This window comes from Kogia breviceps, chromosome 4 (assembly GCF_026419965.1).
Source record: "Kogia breviceps isolate mKogBre1 chromosome 4, mKogBre1 haplotype 1, whole genome shotgun sequence".
Taxonomy (NCBI): Eukaryota; Metazoa; Chordata; class Mammalia; order Artiodactyla; family Physeteridae; genus Kogia; species Kogia breviceps.
The window spans coordinates 175,355,184-175,370,317 of NC_081313.1; the positions used below are offsets into that span (position 1 = coordinate 175,355,184).

The following is a 15,134-nucleotide window of genomic DNA, read 5'->3' on the forward strand; positions in this document are numbered from 1 at the left end:
TTCCTTTATCGTTCTTTTATCATTCTTTTGTCAAGTTCTTTTATCGTTAAGTTGCAAATATTTATCACCAGGTTGTTGGAGTACACATGTGGAGGTGTGTAAAGAAACAGGGGTGGAGGCAGTGTTAGTAGAGACCCCTCCCCTCTCAGGAACCCAGACGGCTTACCTGTTGTAAATGGGTCCTTTGAAGGTGGGGTCATACTTCTGTGGTGTTCCTGAAATTCAGCAAGATTGTGCTGAGTGATCCAGGATGGGGCTGGCAGACCACCCTTCCCCAGATGTTCCTAGGGGTGTCTTGGCCACGGAGAAGTAAGATTCAGAGATCCTGAGGATTTTCTGTGAACAGCCCGATTTATCACCTGGCGACCACTCACTGTGAGGGGGCTGGAAAAAGGGGCTACCAGCGAGCCCGGTGGAGAGGGGAGAGTCCAAGGTGGGATCTGGAGATGGTTCTCACAGGAGTCCTGGGGAGGCTGCGAGGACAGACCCTTCGGATGAGGGAGTTTGGAGGGACCTCTGGGCGGGCGTTGGGGTGAAGGGTGCTGCCAGGTGACGGTGCGGGGTGGCGGTGGGTACAGGCCGAGATCTGCAATTCCGCTCCCCCCTCGTCCCCCCACCCCGGGTCCTCCCGCTGCCCCCTCCCTCTCCAAGTTGCCAGGCCCGGGTGCGGGAGCGGGGCACTGCCTACCATGCTTCCCGTAGTAATGCTGCCGCTCGCCCCCCATCCCTGCGGGCGCCCTGCCCCGACGGCCGCCTGCCGGCTCGCGCTCTCTCTCGGCCCTCGGGCCCGGACGGACGCGCGGGAGTCCCGAGGGAGGGACCGAGGCACCGGCTGACGGCGGCTCCTCCCAGCAGAGCCAGGCGGGGCGGCCCAAACCGGTCAGACCGGCCCTAGCAGAGCGGCTGCCTCCAACGGACTGGACCACGGAACGGAGGGAGGGAGAGAGGGAGGGAGGGAGAGAGGGAGGGAGGGAGGGAGGGAGGGAGGAGAGGGCCGGGCGGGGCGGCAGCTGCTCCCGTCACTTACCCGCCGCCCGATTTAGCCCTCTCCGCAACCCCCCCGCCCAGCCCCCACCCCGGGAACTCTGTGGCTTCACCCTGTGGCTTCACCCTGTGGCCTGGGCTAGCCCCCTGCCCCCAACCAGGAGACACCGCCCTAGAACATCTCTCAACTCTGGAAAGCGCCTAATTATTGTCCCATTCTCCAGGTATGGAAACTGAGGCATAGGGAGGTCAATGTCTAGCCAGGCACAGCAAAACGGGCAGATGGCTTAACCCGAACAACCAAGGACAGAGTATTGGGGCTGAAAAACTCTCCAACCTGTGGATGCACTTTTTTAAAAAGTAAATGCCAACAGTTAAATATTGGGACAGTCCATATAAAAATCCACATCCCTGTCTCTGGAAAACCGCCAAATTAGGACTGACAGCCCCCAGTGCCACACCCCTTTCTGGCATTGCCCCCAGCTGGTCCCTCTGTGGCCCCCAAGGCTACACACCTCAGCTCACCCCCCTTGCACACTCTCACAGCCGATAATCCTGAAGCCACTGCTTTGAAGAACACGTATTTATTTATTTATTTATTTATTTATTTATTTATTTATTTTTTGCGGTACGCGGGCCTCTCACTGTTGTGGCCTCTCCCGTTGCGGAGCACAGGCTCCGGACGCGCAGGCGCAGCGGCCATGGCTCACGGGCCCAGCCGCTCCGCGGCATGTGGGATCCTCCCGGACCGGGGCACGAACCCGTATCCCCTGCATTGGCAGGCGGACTCTCAACCACTGCGCCACCAGGGAAGCCCGAAGAACACGTATTTATTGAGCGCCTGTTGGGTACAGTGGCATGTGAGAGACCCAGTCTTGTGGGTCTGCTCTTGTGGGGCTGATATCCTACCAGGTGGCCCTGGATTTGAATGTTCCTGCCCCATCTGAGCCCGAGGATACTCAGGCCAGGGCCTTGCCTTCTCTGAGCCTCAGCTTCCTCAACCGTGAAATGCGTCTAAAGCATAAAACCAAAACCAGCCAAAGACCAGGCATGGGATACCAAGAAGTATACAGTTGGCATGGATGTAGTATATTGTCAGTGTAGGAATACTCAGCTGATATGGATGTATACAGTAGGTATGGGGGTACTGCCAGCTTGGGGTATATAGCCCACATGGAGGTATACAATTCGGGGTGTTTAATCAGCGTGGGGTGTACAGTAGGGGTAGCAGTATACAGCTGGTGGGAGGTATACAGTCAGCATAGCATTCCCAGTCAGCTGGCTACACCCCCTACACCATCCATCCACCCCTGCACCAGCTGTATACTCTCTTGATCATGTGCCTGTTCAAACTGCATCTCCCAACAGCCCTTGGGGCCAGTTGTCTACTTCATAGTACAACCAGCTCTACAGGTGATATGGCACGATACAGTCAGCGTCAGGATGTAGTCAGCAGGAAGAGATACCCAGTGCGGAGCATACAGCCAGCATGGGGTTATAAGAGAACAGTCGGTGCTCAATAATCGTCCCTGCTGCCTCAGAGTCAGGCACCCCCTGATGGGACTCTGGTCACCAACTCAGCTTGTCCCTAAAGAAATGTCACACCACCGCCCCAGTGGCTTCTAGCTGTGGAGGCCCCACCTGCCCCCTGGCCCACAGGCTCCAGCAAACAGGCGAGGCCCAAGGCTCCAAGCCATGCCCTTGGGTGACCAGGCCTCCCAAAGTAGCCCTGTACTTGCCACGGTCCCTGCCAGCTCAAAGGCCGGCTGGTCCCACCCCGCCCAGTTCAAGCAGTGCCCAGGCCACAGCCTCTCTCTTCCCAGATATGCTAGGTCCCCTGGGGACACTCTTGCAAACTCCGGCCCTCAGCTACCAGCTCCATCCTGATGATGCTCAAATCCAGGTCCCTGGGGAGGGCCTCACTCCTGAGCAGCACGACCCTGTGACACCTGCCCCCCCCAGCAGCCTACATGGGGGTCTCATGGGCACCTCCCACTCAGCATGACCACATCGAGCCCCCGTTGTCCCCCAAGCTGCTCTGTCCTCCTGAGTGCTCAGGCTGGAAACCTGGGACACCTCTCTCTTTGCTTCACGTCAGCTTTGCCTTCAGAATCTATTCAGGATCCAACCACTCTCACCCCCTGTTTGGCTCCCACCCTTGTCACACGGCTGTCGTCTCCTGCCTGGACAGTGCAGGTGCCTCCACCCTGCTCTCTCAGCTCCCACACTTCCATTCCCCCACAGGGGCCAGAGGAGCCTGTGAGCACCCGAGTCAGGGCACTCCCTCCTCTGCCCTGAACCATCTATGGCTCCCATCTCACTGAGGAAAAGCCCAACTCCTCACCATTCCCACAAGGCCCTGCCTGCTCTGCCCTGTCCCCTCCTCCCTGCCTTCACCCCCTCCCACTCTCCCCTTTCCTTGCTCTGTTCCAGCCTCCCTGGCACCCTGGTTATACTGTAGGTTACACTGTATACTGTTTTTTAAACTTTTTCACATTTATTAAAGGTTTTGACCATGAGGGCTTCATAAAATGTCATGAAATTCTATTTGCCATCTAACCGTCTACTTCTAAATAGGAGACAAACACTAGTATAGCAACTGTTTTAACGTGGAAAAATGTTTAAATTTTTTGAGAAAAGAATGATGTGTATATATATTTTTTTCCTTTTTGAATTTCAACTCCCAAAATATTCCAGCAAAAAAAATCAGGGGAGGTTGGGCTGGGTCTCCTTCAATGGGTATCTGTTGCCAAGGAGGATAGTGGACTTGCCCTCACCCAGGCCACCACCAGCCCATGTCCCCGCTGATTAGACTATAAACTCACCAGACACAGTCTCACCTCAGGACCTTTGCTCTGGCTGTTCCCTCTCCCCAGAAAGCTCTTCCCTGAGACAGCCATTTGGCTCCACCTCCTTCAAGCTCAAACATCACCTCCTCCTCAGAGAGGCTTTCTCTGACCATCCTGTCTAAAACAGCACCCTTGCAGGGAAGAGGTAAAGAATCCTCCTGCCAATGAAGGGGACATGGGTTTGAGCCCTGGTCTGGGAAGATCCCACATGCCGCGGAGCAACTAAGCCCGTGCGCCACAACTACTGAGCCCGCGAGCCTGGAGCCCGTACTACTCGGCAACAAGAGAAGCCACCACAATGAGAAGCCCGCGCACCGCAACAAAGAGTAGCCCCCGCTCGCCACAACTAGAGAAAGCCTGTGCACAGCAGCGAAGACCCAATGCAGGCAAAAGTAAAAATAAATAAAATAAATAATTTTTTAAAAAAATAAATAAAACAGCACCCTTTCCCCCTTCTCTCCTGTTAACCCTATTTTATTTTGTTTCTGACTCATTTACACATTGACTGTTTATTGTCTGCCCCCGTGTCTGTTTGCTGCACAAGGGCAGGGATTTATGTCTGTTTTGTTCATAACTTTGCCCCCAGAGCCCAGCATAGCATCTGGCACAAGACAGGCACTCAGTCAGAGTTTGTTAAATGAATAACCACGATATATAATCCATGTATAATATAGCTAAAACTGAAAATAAAAATGCAGCTTTGAGTTTTCCGGGTGCACGTATTTAAAAAATTAATTTTCGAATTTTATACATATAAGAATTGAATACATGATAAATGTGGAATTTCCAGTTGCCAAGGAAAGGATAAATCAGTCAGTAGCCTTGACTGCTCACTTGGAAGAAGATAAAGTTAACTCCACCCCCACCACATAGCAAAACAAATTCCACATGGATTAATCATGCAAATCTATAAAACTCAAAACCATGACGAGTAGGATGGGAAAACACAAGAGCGTATTTCTACCATCTGATAGCAGGTGAGATGGGTACGGTGGGTGGGGGAAGAGAGAAAGGAGTGCCGGAAGTTTCTTAGGTCAGCCAAACTGGTAGAGTGGGAACCATCAGATCAAAACAGCTGGGGCTGGCACTTCCCTGGCAGTCCAGCGGTTAAGAACCAGGGAATATCTTTCAGACACTGGCGCGGAGCTCTTTGCAATACGGGTGATCCTATCAACAACCCATTTTAGGACATTCCCTGGCAGTCCAGTGGTTCGGACTCAGCGCTTTCACTGCCGAGGGCCCAGGTTCAATCCCTGGTCGGGGATCTAAGATCCCACAAGCGGCACGGTGCAGCCAAAACACAACAATCAATTTTACAGCGGAGGAAACCGAGGCTTACGGAGAGGAAGTGGCTCCCCCAGTCACCTAGCAACAAGTGGTCAGTCCCTACTCCAGTTTTGATGAATGAGTGGGAGCCACTGAGGGTGTCTGAGCCAGGAGCATGATGAGGCCAGGGTGGGGAGGGGAAGACACATGGGGAAGTCTCAGACAGCTCTCAGGGAAATTGGTGGCCCTGGATGGGACAGATGGGCTATGGCCTTCCTGGGTGAACTTGAGTTATCCCTCTTTGAGATGGAACTAAAGAAGCAGAGAGAGGCACCTGGTGTAGCCTCGGCTCAGGGCGTTGCCTTGTGGGTGGCTTAGGAAATATAAGAGGGAACAATGGTACTGTCATCTGATGGGTTCCATTAGCTCTCATTTTAACATTAGCCACGTGGGGACGGAGGGAGGGGCAAGGCAAATACTAATGGTTTGATAATTGAGCCTGAGGATGGAGACGTGCTGAATCTTTGCAAAAATGCTGCAAAATAGGGCTTCCCTGGTGGCGCAGTGGTTAAGAATCCGCCTGCTGATGCAGGGGACACGGGTTCGAGCCCTGGTCCGGGAAGATCCCACATGCCACGGAGCAACTAAGCCTGTGCACCACAACTACTGAGCCTGCGCTCTAGAGCCCATGAGCCACAACTACTGAGCCTGCACTCTAGAGCCCGTGAGCCACAACTACTGAGCCCGCGTGCTGCAGCTACTAAAGCCCACGCGCCTAGAGACCGTGCTACAGAACAAGAGAAGCCACCGCAATGAGAAGCCCACGCACTGCAACGAAGCGTAGCCCCCAACCAGAAAACTAGTTTTCTCTAGTTCTCGCTGCAACTAGAGAAAGCCCGCGTGCAGCAGTGAAGACCCAAAGCAGCCAAAAATAAATACTAATAAATAAATTTATTTTTTTTTAATGCTGCAAAATAATAACAGTAGAATGCCCCAGTGCCTCCATATTTCTGACCCGTTTACTGTGTGCCAGGCACTTTTCTAAAACATTACACGGTTTATCTCAGCTCACCCTTATAGCAACTTTGTGAGGTTGATCCCATCATTACCCCCATTTGACACATGCAGAAACTGAGGCCCAGAGAGAAACACATGCTGGTGAGCAACAGAGCTGGGCCACCCAGCTCCTGAGTTAGTGTTTTCTATGGCTGCTGTAAGTAATTAACACCAACTTGGTGGCTCAAAACACAAGTTTATTATCTTATGGTTCTAGAGATCAGATGTCCAAAGTGAATCTCACTAGGCTAAAATCAGGGTGCTGGCCGGGCTGCGTTTCCTTGCCTATTCCAGCTTCTAGAACCCTCCCTCATTCCTTGGCTTGTGGCCTCCTCCTCCATCCTCAAAGCCAGCATTCTCACTAAGCCCACATACGCTTCCATTGCTACATCTCCTCCTCTGACTCCCCTGCCTCCCTCTTTTCTTCTTCTTCTTTTTGGCCACACCACGTGGCATGCAGGATCTTAGTTCCCTGACCAGGGATCAAACACATGCCCTCTGCAGTGGAAGCACAGAGACTTAACCACTGGACATCCAGGGAAGACACCCTCTTTTCTTTATAAGGACCCTTGTCCTTGGGGCCACCTAGATAATCCAGAATAATCTCCCCATCTCAAGATCCTAAATTTAGTCCCATCTGCAAAGTGCCTTATGCCATGTATGGTAACATATTCATAGGTTCCAGGAATTAGGACATGGACGTCTTTTGGGGGGAACATTATCCTGCCTACCACAGTGTCTTTTTTTTTTTAAGATTTTTTTTTCTTTTGACGTGGACCATTTTTAAAGTCTTTATTGAACTTGTTACAATATTGCTTCTGTTTTATGTTTGGTTTTCTGGCCGCAAAGCATGTGGGATCTTAGCTCCCCGACCAGGGATCGAACCCACACCCCCTGCAATGGAAGGTGAAATCTTAACCACTGGACAGCCAGGGAAGTCCCTACCACGGTATCTTAACCATTTAGGCCAGGGGTTGACAAACCATTCGTCCCCTGTGGGGCAAATCCATCCACCATGTTTTCATATGGCTCAGCACTAGGAATGGTCTTTCCATTAAGTGGCTGAAAAACATCAAAGGAAGACTATTTTGTCATGTGAAACTCAAATGCCAGTGGCTATAAATCAAGTTTGCTTGGCACACAGCCATGCTCTTTCATTTTCATATTGTTTTTTTTAAAAAAATAAATTTATTTATTTTGGGCTGCTTTGGGTCTTCGTTGCTGTGCCCGGGCTCTCTCTAATTGTGGCAAGCAGGGGCTACTCTTCATTGCAGTGCACGTGCTTCTCACTGCAGTGGCTTCTCTTTTTGCAGAGCACGGGCTCTAAGCACGCGGGCTTCAGTAGCTGTGGCACGAGGGCTCAGTAGTTGTGGCTCGCGGGCTCTAGAGAGCAGGCTCAGTAGTCGTGGCGCACGGGCTTAGTTGCTCCGCGGCGTGTGGGATCTTCCTAGACCAGGGCTCGAACCCGTGTCCCCTGCATGGGCAGGCGGATTCTTAACCACTGCACCACCAGGGATGTCCCCGTTTTCGTACTGTTGATGGCTTCTTGCTTTCATGTTGTCTGTGGTCTATGGCAGACTCGAGGAGCAGGCGTAGATTGTATGTGAAAATATTGACTCTCTGGCCCTTTACAGAAGTTCGCTGCCCCCTGGCCTCTAAGTCATGAACCCACACGTGTTGACCCCAAGTCTGTGCCAGCATGTTTCATGCGCTCTGCTATAACAACCGGCAGTGGTAAAGGCATGTCATTCATTCCCGGCAATGTGGGTGGGGAAAATAACAAGCCCTTTCCCTCTCCAGGCTCACATTTTCCTGTGTGGAGAATGGGACTCATGCTTCCATTTACTGGTAGCTGTTGCCAGGTCTTGGTGCCCAAAAAGCACTTAGCACAGGTCTGGGGTACAAGGCTTTAAGAAATGGTAACCGGGGGAATTCCCTCGTGGTCCAGTGGTTGGGACTTGCTTTCACTGCCGAGGGCTCGGGTTTGATCCCTGCTCAGGGAACTAAAATCCCGCAAGCCACAGCACGGCCAAAAGAAAACAAAAGAATAAGAAAAAAGAAATGCTAACCAGGAGCACGGTACCATTCGACAGAGGGGGCAAACTGAGGCCACGTGCTCAGACCACATAGCTGGTGAGGGATGGAGCTATGAATCAAACCGAGGTCCCTCTGGCTCCAACCCAGGCCTTTTGTGGGCAGATACTGGGAGAGGCAGAGCTAAAGATGTGACAGTGGTGGGGGAGAAGGCATGGGAAAGTGGGACCGTTAGACCAGGATCGGGGAGGGGAGGCGACCGATGGGTCCCAGCCTTGCTGAGTACGAAGGCCAGCCCACCCAGATCAGTGGGTGTAGGAGATAAGGAAAGAGATACAGGCTACCCGGGCACGATGCTCGTGCCAGGACATCCAGTGCCACCCAGCCTGAGGCTTCTGGATACAGGCCAAGTCCCCAAGGGCTGCAACAGCCAGAGGCCTCGCCCGTGCAGCCAGGCCAGCTCACCACTGCCTTCCCAGAAATCTCTGCCTGGGTAATGGGCATCCCAGCTGCCCAGAAAAATCCCTTTGACAAAAGATTGGGGTAGGAAAGCTAGAAGTGATTCTACTGGCCACCATGATAGGACCAAAGATACGGCACCAGCTGTGTGCCGGGCACCAAAGCAGATATTTCCTTCTAGGAATCCATTTTATCCTTTCAACGAGGCTCTGAGGGCAGATGGCGCAATGAAGAAATGGAGGCGCAGAGATGCTTTGTAACTTGTCTAAAATCACACAGCCGGCAGGAGCTGAGTTTTTGAACTCTGGTCCTGACACCATGCTCTTTTTTTTTTTTTTTTTTTCCAAAAAAAGTTTTTCAATTTTTTTTGGCCGCACTGCGAGGCTTGTGGGATCTTAGTTCCCTGACCAGGGATCGAATCCAGGCCCTCCCTTGGCAGTGAGGGCACAGAGTCCTAACCCCTGGACTGCCAGGGAATTCCCTCCATTTTTATTTTATATTGGAGTATAGTTGATTAACAAAGTTGTGTTAGTTTCAGGTGTAGAGTGGAGTGATTCCATTATACATATACACGTATCTATTCTTTTTCAAATTCTTTTCCCATTGAGGTTATTACAGGATATAGAGCAGAGTTCCCTGTGCTATACAGTACGTCCTTGTTGGTTATCTATACTATGCTTTTGAACTGTGTGCTCTGTGAATAACTCCGATTAACTAGGCATTTACTGTAGATCCAGCTCTGAGCTAAGTGCTATACCCACATGAGTTCACTGAACCCTTGAGGCAGCCCTGAGAGGGAGCTGATACTGTCATTAACCCCATTTTCTAGATGGAGAAATTGAGGCTCAGATATGCAAAAGGTAAAGATATGAAAGGTTCAGGGATACTAAAGGTCTCTGCTAGTACAGAGCTAGAAGAATGGAGCTGGGACTGGAACGGAGCCAATCCTGGGTTCCAGAATCTGGCTGAGAGTCAGAACTCTGCTTAACTTTTCTGTAGATGTGTTCATTTATTTAGCACCTTGCTACAAGGCGTTTCATGTCCCTTGACTAGTGCTATCACCTCTGGCCTGGTTTCCTGGCTTCTGCCATTGCACCCCAGAAAGGCCAGGGGTTACCTGTGAACCCCTGAGTCAGGCTAGGTCCCTCCTCAAAATTCAGTGACTCCCACCTCTCTCAGAACAGAAGCCCAGGGAATTCCCTGGCAGTCCAGTGGTACAGCGGTTAGGACTCCGCGCTTTCACTGCCCAGGTTCAATCCCTGGTTGGCGAACTAAAGCCACGTGGCACGGCAAAAAAAACCCAAAAAACAGAAGCCCAAGTCCTCCCATGATCCACAAAGCCCTGTACACCCTGCCCATCCCCTGTCTGCCTCCACCTCCTCCCATTCTACCCCCTTGATCTCTCCACTCCAGCCACACGCGCCTCTTGGCTGCTCCTCAAACACACCAGACATATTCCAGCCCCAGGGCCTTTGCACATGCCTTGCCCACTGCCTGAAACATTCTATACAGCTCCCTCTCTCACTCCTCTGGTCACCTCAGGATGACTTTCTCTGATCCTGTTTGAAATTTTAAACCCTGCTTCCAGGCCCTATAGATCACTCCTATCCCTCCTTCCTGCTAAACTTTTCTCCAGAGCACCTTCTCTGACATTGTGAGAATATTCCCCATTCATCTTAGTATCTTGTCTGGGTTCCTTTCTACAATTTCAGCTTGACAAGTGCTGGATCTCCAGGGTCTAGGACAGAACCTGGCACATGGTACCTGCACAATAAATGTTTGCTGAAGGAAGTTATGAATGAACTTGCTTATGTTAAGTAACCTGTATGCTTATCAAGATTAAAACAAAAAAACAACTTCAGGCAAAACAAGCCTTTGGACTAAGAAAAATCCCTCTCCCTCTCACCCCTGGCCCAGAGCCCTCACTTCCTCTGCTGGGGCAATTCCTCTCACTGGTTTCCCTCCTAGACACTGTCCACAGGGCACATACCTAAGCAGATTTCTAGATGTTTATCCCTCATCTCCCCTGTTTTGTTACACACCCTGTTCCTCACTTGGCTATTTCACAAACTAACATAATTAGACATTGTTTTGCATCTGCAAGTTTCTTCATCTCACAAGGTAACATAGTAGTCCACCCAGGAACAGTACTCTTTCTCATTAAACCAGCCTGAGGAGCTTTAAAAAGATACAGATGCCACACATACACACAGAAATAAATAGTCTAAGCTCTGGAAACAGTCTTTTTGGCTGTCTTACCTCTGGGGTGAGGACAGCTAGCTGAGGGTATGTGAAGGGTTCTTTCACTTGGAAACTTAAAATCTTCTGTGCGGTTGAGGGCTTATTTTTAATTTTCAGCCCCTACCCCCAGCCCAGCAGAGAGAATATATGAATTTTGTTATAAAAGAACTTCAAATCCTGTTTAAAAATAATCCTCCCTGGGAATTCCCTGGTTGCCCAGTGGTTAGGACTTGGCACTTTCACTGCCTTGGCCCAGGTTCAATCCCTGGTGGGGGAACTAAGATCCCGCAAGCTGTGTGGTGTGCTCAAAATAATAATAATAATAATTATTATTATTCTCCCATTGGGGATTGACTGGGAAGGGGCAGGAGAGAACTTTCTGGAGTGATGAGAAGGTTCTTACCAGAGATCTGCAAATTTTTTCTAAGGGCCAGGTATTAAAAATTTTAAGCTTTCTGGTTCAAATGTCATCTCTATCACATATTCTTCTTCTAAGAATCCTTTAAAAATACAAGAGCCATTCTTAGTCCATTGGCTTTACAAAAACAGGCCACAGTGCAACAATGTAATAACAATACCTTATACTGCTGAGCTGTACCCTTAAAAATGGTTTAGGTGGTAAATTTTATGTTATGTATTTTAACCACAAAAAGTTTTAAAAAAATATTAATAATGATAGGCCCTCCTTGGGCATGAGGGGATTCAGGAAGCTGGTAATATTTTTTACCTGATCTAGGTGCTGGTTACCTCATACATTTAGAATCTATACCCTTCTACATATGCACTTTCTACTTCAATAAAAATTTTAGGGAGCTCTCTGGCAGCCTAGTGGTTAGGATTTGGTGCTGTCACTGCCATGGCCCAGATTTGATCCCTAGTCGGGGAACTGAGATCCTGCAAACTGCACGGCAGGGCCAAAATATATTAAATAAATAAAATGAAATTTCATCTTAAAAAAATGTTTAAAATATTCCCCTTGATTGGTTCAATATAAGAGGGTCCACCCACAAATGCACAGCTTAATGCAACCATCAGCAAAGATTAAGGAGGGTTTCCAGGTGCTGATGTGAGAAAGGGATCATCTCCGAAATATATTAAGAAAAAGGAAAAAATAGCAACATGATGTGAAACGAACACCTTTTCATTCAACAAATATTTGTTGAGCACCTACTATGTGCTATGTGCCAGGCACTGTGGATACACCTTCAAACCAAACAGACATGCCTTCTTGCCTCATGAAGCTAGTACTCTAGGGATTTGCTGACATTTTTGTAAACGGGGAAAAAAGCCACTAAATAAAGAATATGTATATAATCGCATGCAAAGGTCTAAGGCCTAGACTTTGGAAGAAAACACAAGATGTTGTAATACTGATGCACCCCAAGAAGGAAGTATGATGTTGGGAGAGGGAGCAAGAGGGAGATTTTTCATGATAAAGCTTGTATCTTTTGTTTTTTGAAGCACGTGAATGTATTATCCCTTCCCCTGCAAAAAGTTACAATTAACAATACCCTCTTCCACAATATTTTTAACAATTCAGATGCCAGAGCCCTACTGCTGGCTGAGTTGAACTCTCTAGCGAATGAGCCATGGAATCTGCTTTTAAAACAAGCACCATGACTTTTTTCCCAGTCCCTGAACCCCATCAGAGTCTATTGTTTTAGGTTCTAGAAACTTTTTCCATACTGCTCATGCCAAGAGTGGGCTGGGAAGGATGGCGGTGCCCCTTGCTGACATCCATCGGGGCCGGGAGCCATTTCCTGGCTTCCTCAGAGATGCTGCCTTCCTCTAGATATGGTGTCTGATAGGGAAGGAGCTTTCTGTCCTGCCCAGTCTTGTCCAAGTATGTACCTCAACAGATAGGGCTGCTTCTCCGGCAGCTCATGGAAAAATCCATGTCCCCAGTATCACCAGTCCCAGAGCCCTCCTGAGCACGTACAGCTTACCAGGCACTGTACAAAACACTTCTCACCAGCCAGTACAGTCTGCCCAGCCCTACAGATGAGGATACAGAGTCTCAGAGAGGTCACCAACTCGCACATGGCCACACAGCTTGTATGTATCAGAACCAACCAGGATTTGAGCCTATGTCTGTCTGATATCACCCACTAAATTCACAATGACTGATGGGAAGGCACTGGGGTACAGGGGAGGAGTTGTGAGCCACTCTTTCCAAAGCCCACTGTTCCCAAAGGAAATCTCGTTATCTGGCAGGGACTTCACAGGGCAGAGCAAGGGCTCTAGGTTTTTGGTTCTGATGAGAATGGACTACTTACAAACTAAGCAAGACACCCCCCCGCTGCCCACTCTGAGGATCCAAGCCACGTGGCCCCTCTGGAGGAGGTGAGGGCCTGGCTGTGATACCCAGCTGAAGTCTCCATCTCACACTCTCCGGCCTCACAGAGAGAAATAATTAAGTAACTGTGTGGTTTGTTTGCTGTTCCCTCTGCCACATTTTGCTTCAATCTCCCCATGGCTGGCTCAACCTAAAATAATCCCAGATGATCCTCCCCCCAGTAGACACACACACACACACACACACACACACACACACACACACACCACTCCTACCTAAAATTACCTATTTATTCAAGAATTTTTCCACTCTGTTGACTGCTGTGTTCTCCGTGTCTAGACACTGCCTGAAGGATGCTCAATACATACTTGTCGATGGAATGTGCTTCTAGTGCCCAACACAAGGTCTGTTGGGCACATAGGTCCCCTGTCTCCACTGTGTTCCTGGCAAGACCATGCATGGCTGGCTCCCTCTGGCCAAATTCAAGGCTGGGTGAATCACATCATTGTCCACTCTGCCCCCAGGCTTGCCTCAGGGAGACCAAAGATCCCTCAGGTGCTGCCCACAGGCAGGCCAGACCCCAGGCAGAGAATCCCAGGTCAGAGACAGCCAGCCACACCGAAGGGACGCACAGCACGGGCAGACACAGGGTCTGGAGCTCGGGCCAAAACCAAGAGCAAGGGAGCCCCTCAGGCGGTCTGGGCTGGCAGCTTCAAGCAGAGAGGGGAGAGGCTGTGCAGTTGCCAGGCTCTTGGCTGGGCTGGGCAGGGAGAGCCCAGCCTCCCCTATCTGTCTCTCTTTGCAGCTTCTGAAGGCCACAGTCCCTGGGGGGAGGGAGGCACTGCTCTAGCCAGCTCGTTTTTCTTGATTATTTTTTAGCGGTTTCCGGCCCCCTCCCCAAGGCCCTTCGGTCTCACAGTTTCCAGGAAGTTTCAGGCACACAAGGGGGGGTGGCAGAGCCCCTTCAGCCCAAGGCAGTGCCATGTGGGCCGTGTGCTCACCTGAGCCCTGGGGACCCAAAATGGAGGAGAAAAGAGAAACTGAGGACCGCACACCCCTCAGTGTTCCCTCCGTGTAACCCTGGGAAGGGAAGCTCTGCAGGGCGTGGGTAGGGAGGAAGCCTCATCTTTGCCCCATCCCATAGGCCCAGAGGCGAAGGCCGCCCTCAGAGGTTCGCGGGAGGGGGTCCCTGTCGCTGGGACCCCTCGAAATGGGAGTGAGCACCCCCGGCTCCTTGCACAGGGCGGGGAAAGTTTCTCAATTGTTTCCTGTTTCCTTCCTGTCCCTTCGCCGGTGGCGCCCTTGTTTCCGCCCTTCCCAGACTGCGGGCGAGACCCGACCGCCTCCCACCCCAGCATTGGGTCTGCCCAGTCTTGCCTCAGTTTCCCCATCTGGCCGAAAGCCCGGGACGGCTACTTCTAGGGGGATGTGAGCAGGAGGAAGAAGTGGATAAAGGGAATTGGAAGAGGAGGATTTGGGTAGGTTGGGGCCCTGGTCCTTTTCCGAGCCCCGGTCGCCGTGCCTCCCCTCCCCCGCCCTGCATCGAGCCGCCCAGATAACGGGACCTCCCCGGGCGGAGCATGCGCCGTGTGTCCCGGCCCATCAGCCGGAGGGGGAGCAGAGGCTCCCGAGAGGGGATGCAGGGCGACCTGGCGGGAGCAGGTGGGTGTGGGCTCGGCGCAGAGAAAGATGCAAGGCCGGGAAGCAGGAGGCCCCCAGCTGCAGCGCGGGTGTTTAAGATCTCGGATGTTTCCCCCTACCAAGGCCCCCGAACTCAGCAGAGGCGGCCGCGGGCCAGAGGCGGCTCCTACCGTAGGGTTCGTCCTTCCGCTCGTCCACCATGGCCGCAGCGGGCGGGGAGGGGAGTCCGAGCCAGTGCGACCCCAGCCCGGCAGGGCGAGAGGCTCCGCGGGCTGCAGCGCCCCGCCCCGGGCCCGGGCTTGCCCCTC

The 15,134-nt window shown here is 51.3% G+C and overlaps 1 protein-coding gene across 6 annotated transcripts in view; it reads right to left on the reverse strand.

The window, feature by feature from the left end:
- Nucleotides 1-15,134, reverse strand: part of SLC44A2 (solute carrier family 44 member 2 (CTL2 blood group)) — a 29,469-nt gene extending 14,335 nt beyond the window's left edge. For 2 of the 6 annotated variants that reach the window (XM_067032807.1, XM_067032806.1), the window contains exons 1-2: nt 14,997-15,134; nt 167-215 (exon numbers count right to left, since the gene is read on the reverse strand). In XM_067032807.1, the coding sequence (XP_066888908.1) occupies nt 167-215; nt 14,997-15,027 (80 nt within the window). In that variant the 5' untranslated portion in view covers nt 15,028-15,134. Of the gene's footprint in view, nt 1-166; nt 216-688; nt 929-14,945 lie in introns of those variants that run through there. The other 4 variants (XM_059062124.2, XM_067032805.1, XM_059062128.2 and 1 more) reach the window with 3 other exon arrangements.